The 12817-nt window shown below is 43.0% G+C and overlaps 1 protein-coding gene across 1 annotated transcript in view; it reads left to right on the forward strand.

The window, feature by feature from the left end:
• The window catches only part of NUP210 (nucleoporin 210), a 66935-nt gene that overhangs the window by 22454 nt on the left and 31664 nt on the right, over positions 1–12817 (forward strand). Inside the window, exons 10-14 of the mRNA XM_057404182.1 lie at positions 331–471; positions 1710–1847; positions 7162–7317; positions 10610–10808; positions 12116–12261. Coding sequence (XP_057260165.1) covers positions 331–471; positions 1710–1847; positions 7162–7317; positions 10610–10808; positions 12116–12261 — 780 coding nt within the window. The remainder of the gene's footprint in view (positions 1–330; positions 472–1709; positions 1848–7161; positions 7318–10609; positions 10809–12115; positions 12262–12817) is intronic.

Raw genomic sequence — 12817 nt, forward strand, 5'->3', positions numbered from 1 at the left:
TTTTTATTGTTCTTAAGAATGCCATAATTAACTATTGCAAAATACGGGTTATTTAGTAGTAAAAATATTGGTAATTTTCATGTTAAATTACAAGTTGCTGATAATTTAAATAAGTAAATGTTTTCTGTGGGGTTAATGTCTAAAATATATACTCTTATTGAACAACTGAAACTTGCATAGGGAAAAATTCTTACTCAGCTTCAGATAAGTTTCCTTGAACTGTTATTAAACAGTTCTTCTCACTGATGTGTTGCTAATATGTTTCTGGCTGGTTGTACAGCATTACTGTCAGTTACTTTGGGCAATATCTATTGAATGTTCTGGTTTTAGAGTATCAGAATTAATGCAGAGCTGCCCAAAGAATATTTTGAGGTGCTGAAGTCATCTCTGAATGGATCATATCATTATGTGAAAGCAATAAAGAAGGGTCAGACTGTTCTCGATGCTGCACTGACATCAGTAGTGGATCAGGTATGTTTTTATAATAATTCCTCTGCTTTACTTGGTAGGCCTAAAAATAATATACCTGTGCAGTAGTGACTTAATAGTGACATAGTAAAAGGAAACCTGGGAATTACATGGGTCTAAGTTGTCTTTGTTTAAACAGAGCCAAATTCTAAAATCCTTACTTAAGGAAAACTGCCAATTAAGTCAACAGGGGATTTGCTTAAGTAAAGATACTGAGATTCTGCTACGGAGCATGTGACAAATGCCTGTGAAAGCAGTGGTGCACAGCACTGATTTGTTTTTTCATGCCAGATACTAATGTTGGCACATCTCGTTTCCTTGTGCTGGTGCAGAGGTCCTCTCACAGTCCCTGAGTGAATTTTACAATTTATTGTGGTAGGATCATCAGTGTCATACCCTGGCCTGCTCTGCATTCAGTTACATTTGGAAAGTTTTCTATCATTTGGTAAGTGATGTTAAATGCTGGAGTGAACATCTGCCAAATGTATCAGCCTGCAAATTAACGTTCATTAACTTTGTGCTAGTTGGGCAGGCTGCTGAATGTATGGCTAACCAGGGCACGTGCTGTGCAAGTGACGGGCTTTGCTTGGAATGGGGAAAAGTTTAGGACTTTAACCCATTTGCTGTGAAATAGCAGCAAAAATAGTGATTCCTTGAGTAGGATTTAGTAGATCCTTGTAGCTGACGAGCCATGCTCAGCCTCATGTCAGAGAGGTACTCTTGGATGAAGTGAGGGTGGCTGCAGCTGTTAAAAGTGTCCCTTCAGAGCTCCAATAAGAAACAGCATGTTGTGCCAGAAGGTCGTGGTATTACAATGACAGCAAAGTGGTAAAGGCCAGTGTTTCGGGATGAGCTGAGGAATGAGTCTGTTAGGCTGAGTTTTGTCTCCATCTCCTGCATTGCAGAATGAGCAAAGAGTAAATGCAGGTGTGGAGTTACCGAATTAGTTCCTGAGACAGAGTCTGAAAAACTAGGAGTAGGGAAAGAGTATATTTCTTATTGCTGTTTGCCATTAAAATTAATGCAGGCACCTGTATCTCCGTAGGAATACTACTCATTTAATACAATAGCATACTTTGCTTCCATGAGCTATTTGCTCACAAGTAACAGTGTTCATAAGTGACCCTAAATAGTTGCTTTCCTTTCTGTTTTTCAACAACTTGTCTGTATATCAGGACTAAACATTAATTCCGATAAGCCTTCTAGTGTCATTTATAATACTGTGCTCTTGCTTTTTGTAGGATGGAGGCGTTCATACATTACCAGTTCCAGTGAAAAACCAACAAGATGTTGAAATATATGCTCCTATAGTTCTTTCCCCCAGCATTTTGACGTTTCCTTGGCAGCCCAAAGCAGGAGTCTACCAGTACACCATACAGGTATGCCAAAGATGTTTCGACTTCAGGAAGTATTCCTCAAACGGGTGCAGGGACGCCTGTAACCACTTCTGCAGTTCAGGCACAGTGATAACCAGAAGTTTTCCTGGAGGGATTGTGGTTTATGTTAGTTGCAGAACTTATGTCTACTTTGAAAAAAGCACACAAGAAACCAATGAACATAAAAACCCCACTGACTTTCACCTCTTGTCTTTCATTCACTTCCTTTATCCCGCGTGCATGCACTGCATACAGACACACAGAGTGGTTTGGAATTACAAAAACATCTTGGGTACAAAACTTCCTAGTAATAACTGAAGGCCACTATTTACTGTAAATGGATGGAAGTGTGGATGAAGTATCAGGGTGAAGTGATGCAGAAAGGGCATGACAAGATGAAAGATCAGCTCCCTTTCAACCTGTGGTATCAGTATCCTTCACTTGCACACATCTTATGCTTCTAATGAAAACTTAGGAGGCAGAGGTCACAGCTTCATTTACAGTGTGCCCTTCTTCAGAACTTTTTTAGGCTTTTGTCTCACATTTCTTATGTGTGTCTCTGCTCCCATGGTGCCAGTTGTTCCATATGCTTCCCGAGTATAGTCTGGCTGGACAAAAGGACATTGTGCTTCACAGCCCAGACTTTTATCCCAGTACAATGATACCCAGACCCTGCACTTAACTGTTTTCATGTACAGTCCTCACCTCTCCCTTTTAGCACAAAGTATTGCTGAGTTTTGGGTCTGTCTTCAAGTAAACAGGATACAAAAGAGGCAGTGGGATACCTGGTGTCTGAAGTAAAGTGAAGTGAATCTCATAAGGCTAAAGTTGCATTCTCTAGTGTAAATTTGGAGGTATCACTGGTGAGTTCAGCGCTGTCATCTGTACCTTTAATTTCTGTGGGATGAGAGTTTCATTCAGTTCATGCTATACCCAACCACACCAGCAGAGTGTGGTAAAAATTCTAAGTACAAAACTGCTGCTCGAGTTTTAAGGGAAGGTAAATGTGTTTTCCTGTCTCACCTTATCTTGCATATATCATGTCTCGCTAGAGAACATTCCTTCGTGTTACACCAATAAATTCTTCAGGATTCTTACTTTACTGTGATGTTTTTCATTAAAAACATGCATTTTTTTACCCCAACATTTAGATTAGTTTGTGTTTACTGAAGCTGAGAACATTTTTCCACTCTGCTGGTTCAACAGCAGTAGTGCTTGTTTACAATAGCACACAGCCTGACTGGTGTTCCTGCTGGTAGGCTGCTGTGTGCCTCCTACTTGGCAGCTCTTGAGTCAGGCTATTTTAAATTGGTGAATAGACTTTTTTTCTGAAAACAAGTTGAAGGAGATTTTTGGATCTAGCCAAATTCTGTTTATAGCTAAAGTAACTCCTTCCAGATGGTGTCAGAATGACTTTCAGGTTTTACTTTGTCAGCTGTTTTTTGGTTTTTTTTTTTTTTTCTGGGTGCTTTGTCCATATTTGTGCTAATAGGATGGCTTCTGTTGCAAGTAAAAAAGGACATTTCCTTCCTGCCTTCCTTCCTTCCCTGCATTAGAGAAGTGTCGTCTTTGAGAAGTTAAGGATTAGAGAAGAAATTCAGAGCAGCCTTGTGGAGAGAAAGACTTGGGGGTGTTGGTCGATGAGAAAATGAACATGAGCCGGCTTCAGTGTGCGCTTGCAGCCCAGAAAGCAACCGTATCCTGGGCTGCATCAAAAGGAGCGTGACAAGCAGGTCGAAGGAGGTGATCCTGCCCCTCTGCTCTGCTCTTGTGAGACCTCACCTGGAGCATTGTGTGCAGTTCTGGGGTCATCAACATAAAAAGGACATGGAACTGTTGGAACAAGTCCAGAGGAGGCCACAAGGATGATCAGGGACTGGAGCACCTCCCATATGAAGATAGGCTGAGAAAGTTGGGGCTGTTCAGCCTGGAGAAGAGAAGGCTGCGTGGAGACCTCAAAGCAGCCTTCCAGTATCTGAAGGGGGCCTATAGGGATGCTGGGGAGGGACTCTTCATTAGAGACTGTAGTGACAGGACAAGGGGTAACGGGTTAAAACTGAAACAGGGGAAGTTTAGATTGGATATAAGGAGGAAATTCTTTCCTGTGAGGGTGGTGAGGCACTGGAATGGGTTGCCCAGGGAGGTTGTGAATGCTCCATCCCTGGCGGTGTTCAAGGTCAGGTTGGACAGAGCCTTGGGTGACATGGTTTAGTGTGAGGTGTCCCTGCCCATGGCAGAGGGGTTGGAATCGGATGATCTTAAGGTCCTTTCCAACCCGAACTATTCTATGATTCTATGTGGAGGTTTTTTCCTAGTGAGGGCATCACTGTCACTGGTAGCAGTTTGTGGAGTGGAGTTCAGCTAACAGGCTTTGGATACTTTGGGTAATGATTAGACTGAATAGAAGCTGGTTTACCCTTTCTCTCCACAGTACAAAGTGAGTGCTGGAGAGAAAAATGTAGTAATGAATGTCTCTGCTTTGTGTGGCAATGAGATGCGACTCCATAGAATTATTGGTAGTTGGATATTTCTAGTTGCAGTTTTCTGCTCATTTCCCTGTTTTAATTGAAAATATCTTTACAAAACACTCTGAACTTTTACATTCCTTAAACATTTCTCACCTCATCTGATTCATCTCCTTCTGTCACACACAATTGCCTCCTTATCCACTGTATCCTCTGCTCATTCTGTGCTCAGGCTGTGCACATGCTTATGGGAAGGAGAAAGGGAAAGGACTGTCCTTCTGATATGTCCCTCCTCTCCTCCCCAGGTAAAAGTTATTTGCTGAATTCCTGCATAATTTAGATTTATTCTCCACACTGTACTTTTGGACAAGATTTGTCATCTTGTTCAGTTTAATTATGAAATGGTTAGAGCACATACTGAAAAAGTTAAAATAATACCTGTAAACATAAAATTGCTCCCATGTTCACCCTGGTTTTACTCTGTTGGAACTTTTAAATCTGTTTTGGGGTGTGAAAGCCTTAATTCTTTAAACTTGCTGTAAAAATTCATTATTCTCAGTATACAGCTCTGCACCATATTTGTCTCAATAGACACTTCCTATAGCTCACAATAATGGTGTTTAAAACCTCTACATTTTGCAGCATTGCAATGATTATCACACACAGTATCACAGTATGCTAGAGATTGGAAGGGACCTCGAAAGATCATCTAGTCCAATCCCCCTGCCGGAGCAGGAACACCTAGATAATGTTACACAGGAATGCGTCCAGGCGGGTTTTGAATGTCTCCAGGGAAGGAGACTCCACAACCTCCCTGGGCAGCCTGTTCCAGTGTTCCGTCACCCTCACTGAGAAGAAGTTTCGTCTCAAGTTTAAGTGGAACCTCTTGTGTTCCAGTTTGTACCCATTACCCCTTGTCCTATCATTGTTTGCCACTGAGTAGAGCCTGGCTCCGTCCTCGTGACACTCCCCCTTTATATATTTATAGACACTTATAAGGTCACCCCTCAGTCTCCTCTTCTCCAAACTATAGAGACCCAGCTCCCTCAGCCTTTCTTCATAAGGGAGATGCTCCACTCCCTTAATCATCTTCGTTGCCCTGCGCTGGACTCTCTCCAGCAGCTCCCTGTCCTTCTTGAACTGAGTGGCCCAGAACTGGACATAATACTCCAGATGCGGTCTCACCAGGGCAGAGTAGAGGGGAAGGAGGACCTCTCTCGACCTACTAACCACCCCCCTTCTAATACACCCTAGGATGCCATTGGCCTTCTTAGCCACAAGGGCACAGTGCTGGCTCATGGTCAACCTGTTGTCCACTAGGACCCCCAGGTCCCTCTCCCCTACACTGCTCTCTAACAGGTCATTCCCCAACCTAGACTGGAACCTGGGGTTGTTCCTGCCCAGATGCAGGACTCTACACTTTCCCTTGTTATATTTCATCAAGTTATTCCCTGCCCAACTCTCCAGCCTGTCCAGGTCTCGCTGGATGGCAGCACAGCCTTCTGGCGTGTCAGCCACTCCTCCCAGCTTAGTGTCATCAGCAAACTTGCTGATAGTACACTCAATTCCCTCATCTAAATCGTTGATGAATATATTAAATAATACCGGTCCCAGTACTGACCCTTGAGGCACTCCACTAGTTACAGGCCTCCAACTAGACTCAGCCCCATAGACTACAACTCTCTGGCTTCTCTCCTTCAGCCAGATTCTTCAGTCACTAGTATTGCACACTGAGGAAGACAATACTCTGCTTGTGTGGGCAAAATGGGTTTTTTGCCCTTCACTTCATAAAATGTGAACCTGCAACAGATATTATCCCATCCTAACTGCTGGGTGCTCATACAGTGGGTATTATAATTTGTCTCTATTGATGTGGACCTTAAGATCAAGTAACTAGTTTTTACCCTTTTGTAGAATAATTACACTCAAGCACTTAAGCTCTTGTAATCATGAAACAGCTCTTCAGGTGCTGGGAGCTCTAGGGAGAGGATGGGGCTTGCTTTCTTGTTGTTTTGGGGTTTCGTTATGGGAATCTGCATAATAATCCTGAGCTCCTAAGTCTGGCAGTTACTGAGTCCTTCCTTGCCAAGCTGATGTGGAAGTGTAGCCTGTGTTGCAGACCCTTGCAGTGCTTACAGCAAGAGTTGGCAATTTCTGTACATGCCTATTGCTCATTCCATGGCTGATCATTGCTGGAGCAGGATGGTCTTTGAATAGCTGCAAGTAGAGATGCTGATTTTCAGCAAAAAGATGCAAAGCCAAGAAGAGAATGACTTCTTTTTCTTCCCTCCTCTTGCCTCATTCCTTCCCCTGCCTCCCACCTTCTTTTCTCCTCCCTTTATACCCCGTAACAGTCCCCATTGAAAGAGGTGAGTAGGTACAGAGTGTCAGCTTAGCAGCTCTGAGCCCCCAGGTGAGCACTTCGGCTGTCAGAAACAGGGAACAGTGGGAGTTTCCAGCAGTATGATAACCACATGTGCCAGGCCTCTAGTGTGCTGATGTGGGAAATGCTCCGCTGACTCAGAGCACTGTCAATCACAGGGAGTTGTGAGCTTCGGACTTCTTCAGGTGGGAGAGAAATATTTGGGTTAGCAGCACTGGTGAGCATGGAGGATATGTGCGTGAAGAAAGCTGAAATTAAACTGAATGAAGGGTAATAATCCCCTCATCTCTTAGTTCACCTTGCTTATTTGAAAGTTCTGAGGTGTTCTTTTGTTTGTACTTCCTCAGTAGCAGCATTATTGTTGCTCAGTATGTCCCTGATGTTCATGTGAGATAAAGTCTTGACAGCTAAGGAATGTGAGAACCATGTATTTCATAAAATACTTGAAAGATTTCTCTCTGTGTTCTAGGCTCATGGTGGAAGTGGAAATTTCAGCTGGACCTATTCTAACCAGGCTGTTGCTACAGTGAGTGCCAAAGGAGTAATGACAACTGGAAGTGATCTTGGCATCAGTGTTATTCGGGCAACTGATCTTCAGAATTCGATACATCATGGAGAAATGAGGGTAAAATTCTTCTTTTCCCTGGCCACTCTTGAACATGGCTTTTGGAAACAGTGAAGAAGCTGACCATGCCATAGGCATTCCCCTTTCCAGAATGTTCCTGAGAGGTTTCCCTTTCTGCCTATGGCAGGTTTGGTCATCAGTTTCAGAGGTTGTGCCTCAGGGATTCAGGCTCTCTGCACTGCACTAACTTTACTCCCAGTTTTGCCCCATCCTGATTTCCTTGATGAGTCTTTTTTCTTGTTGAAAACTGAGTGCCAGAAGGAAATAGTAATTTACTACTGGCCTGGCCAAAACTAACAGTGTATTCTGCATGGTAAGAGGTGGGTGTTTTCCCTCAATATAAAAGGATGACAGATACTATCAAGATGTGCAAGAGAGTTCCTGCCTGGAGAAGTGGCTGAAATGGAAACAGTGCCACATAATGATTCTAGCTGCCAAAGCTGGCCAAGAAAAAAGGAATGTTTTAAGGAAAATAGAAAATGGGAATGGAAAACACATCTACCAGGAGGGATTTTTTGGTCTCTATGCAAGTCATACCCTGTTCTTCTGGACTGGTCAGGGTGATCAGTATGTGGTATGGAATGAAGAAAATACAGAAACAGTGTATGTAATGGCCACACAAGGAAGTGTGTGCAAAGGCAGGTGAAGAAGCTGCACTGGTTAAGACACTAAATTTACTCTTTTACATAGTTTTCTCTAGAACCTTATTGATTTGGAAATACCTCGTTGTGTCCTTTGAACACAAATATTTATCCCTAATGAAACTGTGTCAGTGCTTACTGACAGCTCTGTCAAGCTGTTAAAAACTGCCAGACCTCTAATGTCATAGAATAGAAACTAAAAAGAAGTACTACTGTGATCTGTGTTCGCTACTGTGAAGTTGCAGTACTCTGCTACCTTCACAAACTGAGGCATTTTAATCTGTGCTCTAACTCTGTGCCTTTTGCAAAGACCCTAAACATTGGAATGGAAACCCGACAGAGAATTGTAGAATCCCAGAATGGTTTGGGTTCAAAAAGCCCTTAAAGCTCACCCAGTTCCAACCCCCTGGAACGGGCAGGGACACCTTCCGCTAGAGCAGGTTGCTCCAAGCCCCTGTGTCCAACCTGGCCTTGAACACTGCCAGGGATGGGGCAGCCACAGCTTCTCTGGACACCCTGTGCCAGCGCCTCAGCACCCTCACAGTGAGAGGAAACTCGCTCCTGACCTCAGCAAAACCAGGCAATGGTGTCCTGAGCAAGTGTTACTCACCTGGAAGCTGGCAGTATCAGGTGTTACTCACCTGGGAGCCTGTGCGTGTCTGATGGCATGGTCATAAATGAAATTGGTGTGTTTATGCCAAGCGGATGCTGTTGGGGCTGGCAGACAACCTCCCTCTGGCTGAGGGTTTAGAAAGGTGATGCTCGTTGTTCCTGAGGGGGCAGAGAAGTTGATTTAGGAAGCGTGTCTTGCAAACCCTGGGCAGTTCACCTTCCTTCCAGGATATGTGCCAGTAATTTAGTAGCTGGTGGGAAACAAGCAGATTCCATCAAACATGCACGCTTTGGCTATACAAAATACCTCCTCATCTCCAAGCATTCCCATGTGCAGCGCTGCTGTTGTTGTTGTACTGCACTGCTGTTGCACCAAAGTCCCTTTTGACAAGAGTGTTGAAAAATGTGTTTGGTCAAGACTGCCAAGTCTGTCCCATAATGAAGAGTGTGCGATGGAAGCAGGTATCTCCGTGATTTTTAAGTAATTATGTTTTGGGAAGGATATTTCTAACCAAATTTTACTTGAAACAGCTGTATCTACTAATGCTGGGGCTTTTGAGGGGGCAAATTAGCTTAGGTTTTGTTCTCAGATTATTTGTCAGTTCTACCAACTGGATTTGAGGGGTACTAAACTGCATGCTTAAAATAACAAACATTTAAAATAATGAGACAAATTAAAGCTTATGTGGAATTTAGTTCACAGGCTTGCTCTGGAATTATTCTCTGGACAGCCCAGGATGCTGCTTTTTAACAGCCTGACAGTTGCCAGCTACCAGGAATGAAGATTTTTCAGTGAAAACTTCTTATCCTCAAACAGAAGTCAAAGCCTGAAGACAGAAAAAAGGCTTCTCTCCATGTGAGCTTTCAGAGCAGTGTATTGCACAATCTGAATAGGTTATTTTTGAATGCCTTTGTGCTCATGTTAGGAATTGCATTCTTTGTCAAGTAACTCCACATTTACTGACCTCAGTGAGCAAGTCTTTGGAATAGTTAACTATGTTGCACAAGGATTACAGATTTAACTCTGTACCATATGGTTCAGTAGTCTATCCTGAAGCTATTTGCAGATGGTTAGGAAGTTAAGATATTGCAAGTGAAAATCTTTGGTCGTCATTGTTACGAAATACGCAGTTAGGCTGTGGTGGATTCTTTATTATTAGTGGAAAAAGCAGCAAATTGGAATACAGATAATATATTGAAGGCTTGTTCAACATATCAGCTATATCAGCATGGAAGATGTATTTCTCCTGGTCTTATTTCTGAAAGTAATCCTTTTGGTTTCAGTGGTATGTCTCACATAAAGGTTACTTGTTCAAGCAGAAGGCTGTTAGATAAGGCAGTAGATACTTGTTCACTTACTCTAGATTTCTGCTGTATTACTGTGGGGACCGTGGATCCCTGGGCACCTTTACCCATGTTTTGCAACAGAAATGTAAGGAAGAGAAAGGAAAAAAAAGAAAAGCCGTTGAGGAAATGCTCTAGTGGAAGGTGTCCCTGGCCGTGGCAGAGGCTGGAGCTGGATGAGCTGTAAGGTCCTTTCCAGCTGAAACCAGGATTCTGTGAAATTCAAATCATGAGTTCCAGTAACCTCTGCAGACCTGCTGCTGTGAGTGGTGGGGCTGAGACCCTTGCTGACTCCCTCAGGTCTAGCCCAAACAGGGTGTGGAATTCCAAGTTGGATACTAGATCTGTCCCAGTTGGTTACACTGCCTCCTGAGATACCACACAACTTAGTCCACACTTCAACAAACAGAAGAGAGAATTATAGAAGTAGCAGTAAAAGGATCACCAAGCTAATGTGAACTTGGACTGCTGTGGGAAAAGAGCACTGAAATAGCAGCAAGCTTTTCCTGGCCCTTTCTGAGATCTTCCTGCATCTGAATCTGAGCAGGATTGTTTTCAGCCATCACAGGGACGTCAGCAGCTGGTAGAAGTAGGGATAATTGAAATAAGGAGAGCATGAAGAAGTCTCTTTTTCCCTGATACCTTTTTGTGGGGTTGTGTTCATACATCTGTTCTGTGCTTCTTTCTTCCTTCAGGTGTACGTAACTGAACCTACTGGGATGGAGTTCACACCCTGTCAAGTTGAAGTATATGTTGGCCAAATACTGGAGCTGCCCCTGAAGATCAGTGGCCTGACGGATATTGAAAAGGGTGAGATAGTCCCACTGAGCGACTGCTCACACTTCGATCTAGCTGTGGAAGTAGAAAACCGTGGTGTGTTCAGGCCACTTCAAGGTGAGCTCACCCCCTCCTTGTCTGGAAAGTTAAAGTAACATGTTACGAAGTCACACACCTCCTTTGAATCCCTGTTTCAATTGCTGTGTACAGCGTTCCCACAGAGGAGCTTACCTGCAGAGGTGCAAATCAGAGTAGTTTTCTTTCAAAGGTGTATTTACTTTTTTATGCAGAACTTTCCTTGGATATTTTTGACATTTTGGGGGACTCTGAAAGCATTTTGGCGATTATTTTGTTGGATAATGTGTAGTTTCCAATACATCTTTCTACTGGTTTAGTATTTTTAACGTGCCTCTGTAATAGGGCTGATGGCTTTTCTCATGAGGGGTCCATGTATATTGTGTTTTGAGGTAGCGCTGGAAGACCTACAAGAACAGTAAGATTAATAACTGCTTTGCCCAAATTGTCCAGCAGTACTTTCAGTGCTAGAAAGACACTGTGCATTCCTTGCTCACAAGAAACTAAGACAGTCAGCTGCTTAAATTTTGCCAAAGCTCTGCTATTGTTCAGCTCATTGCTTTAAGAACTGTCTCTTGTCAGGCTTATTAGGAGTGTGGAGTGTGCATGTGATATTTAAAGACTGCCATTAATGCTGCTGGGCTAAGTAGACACTGAGCAACGTGCTTGTTCCTGTGTCTGCTGGATTCAGTGTGTTACTCAGATGTACCATGATTTTTTTTCCAAGTGTCTCTTGTATGGAAGCTCTTTCCTGTGCTGTTGAGCCAGTAAAACCGATCTGCATTGGACCATCTGTTTGCCTGAGAGGCAGCTATTGGAAATGTCACTGTGTAGTGTGCTGTCATACTGTTTATTTTGAAAACAGAAAGAACAGACCCCTCCCAAACCCCTGAAATGGCCTTTTAAGTAAGCAGAGGAATTTCATAAAAGTACTTTCAGCTGGAGAAATGACCTGTTGCCTACAGTTCAAGCTGTTCTGTGCAAGAAAGCTTGTCTAAGCAGCGTGGCTTATTTGTGCTTCATTACAAGCCAGTTTCACTTTAAAACAGCAAGATGGAAAAATTCAGTAAGAGATAGAAGTTGTATTGGCTTGTACCACAGTGAAAGCTCATGTCTTGTTTAGGCCAGTATGAATATAAAGAAGTTTGTAAGATGTGGATACTTTGGTAAGTGTTGGGTTTGAGATGAAAGACAGTAGTGAACATTTTTACCTGTCTAGTTGGAGAACAGATCTCTGCTGACTTCTGGTGGAAACACTTTTGTTGAGAGAAGCCACCTTGGACTTGCATTAAAATACTTGGGCATTTCTATCCAAATATGTGTTGATGTATTTTTAATTTATCTGACAGGAAGGCTTCAGCCAACTGCTGATTTTTGTAGTGGAGTCAGAGTGAAAGCTGAAACTCGAGGATATACAACACTTACGGTCAGCTACGCCCATGGTCACGTCCACCTCAGTGCCAGCATCACCATTGCTGCTTATCTACCATTAAAAGTAAGTCTGGTTTCACTGTTTCTAAAGCAATCCATCACTTAAAATGCTTTTAAATGGCAAGTAGCAAGTTGGTATTATGTAATGAGTGTGTTTAAAAACTGAGGTGGGAAACATTTTGTGGACTGTTTTGAGGAATTGTGTTTTAACCCTTTCTCAGTGAAGCATATAGAGTTTGACTGCATGGACTCTGCAGGCCCCAGCTGTAGAGGAGCCAGTTGTGTGATAGAAAACTCAGTTTCCTCTGAAGTGGCAAATGAAGTGGAAAATGAATGAGAAGAGTCACAGTCGCCATCATGTGAAGAAACGTGCAGGGTAGCAGTAGGGTAGCAATAGGAGTCAACCTCATCTGAGTGAGGATGTGAATCCTGTTCCGCACAGCACATCTGAATTACTAAATTGCTTTTCAGCAGACTCTAGGTGAGGGAAAATTATGTGAGACTCAAATAATTCGTTTGTTGACTGTCCATTTGAACTGATTAACAATTGGCTTAGTAAGATGGCAGTCACAATTCTGTGTCCATAATGTCAAAAGGAAGCAGGCCTGGTTTATGATTTC

This window comes from Pezoporus wallicus, unplaced genomic scaffold (genome assembly GCF_028554395.1).
Source record: "Pezoporus wallicus isolate ANWC-B61680 ecotype Strahan unplaced genomic scaffold, APGP_CSIRO_Pwel_v1 contig_5935, whole genome shotgun sequence".
NCBI lineage: Eukaryota > Metazoa > Chordata > Aves > Psittaciformes > Psittacidae > Pezoporus > Pezoporus wallicus.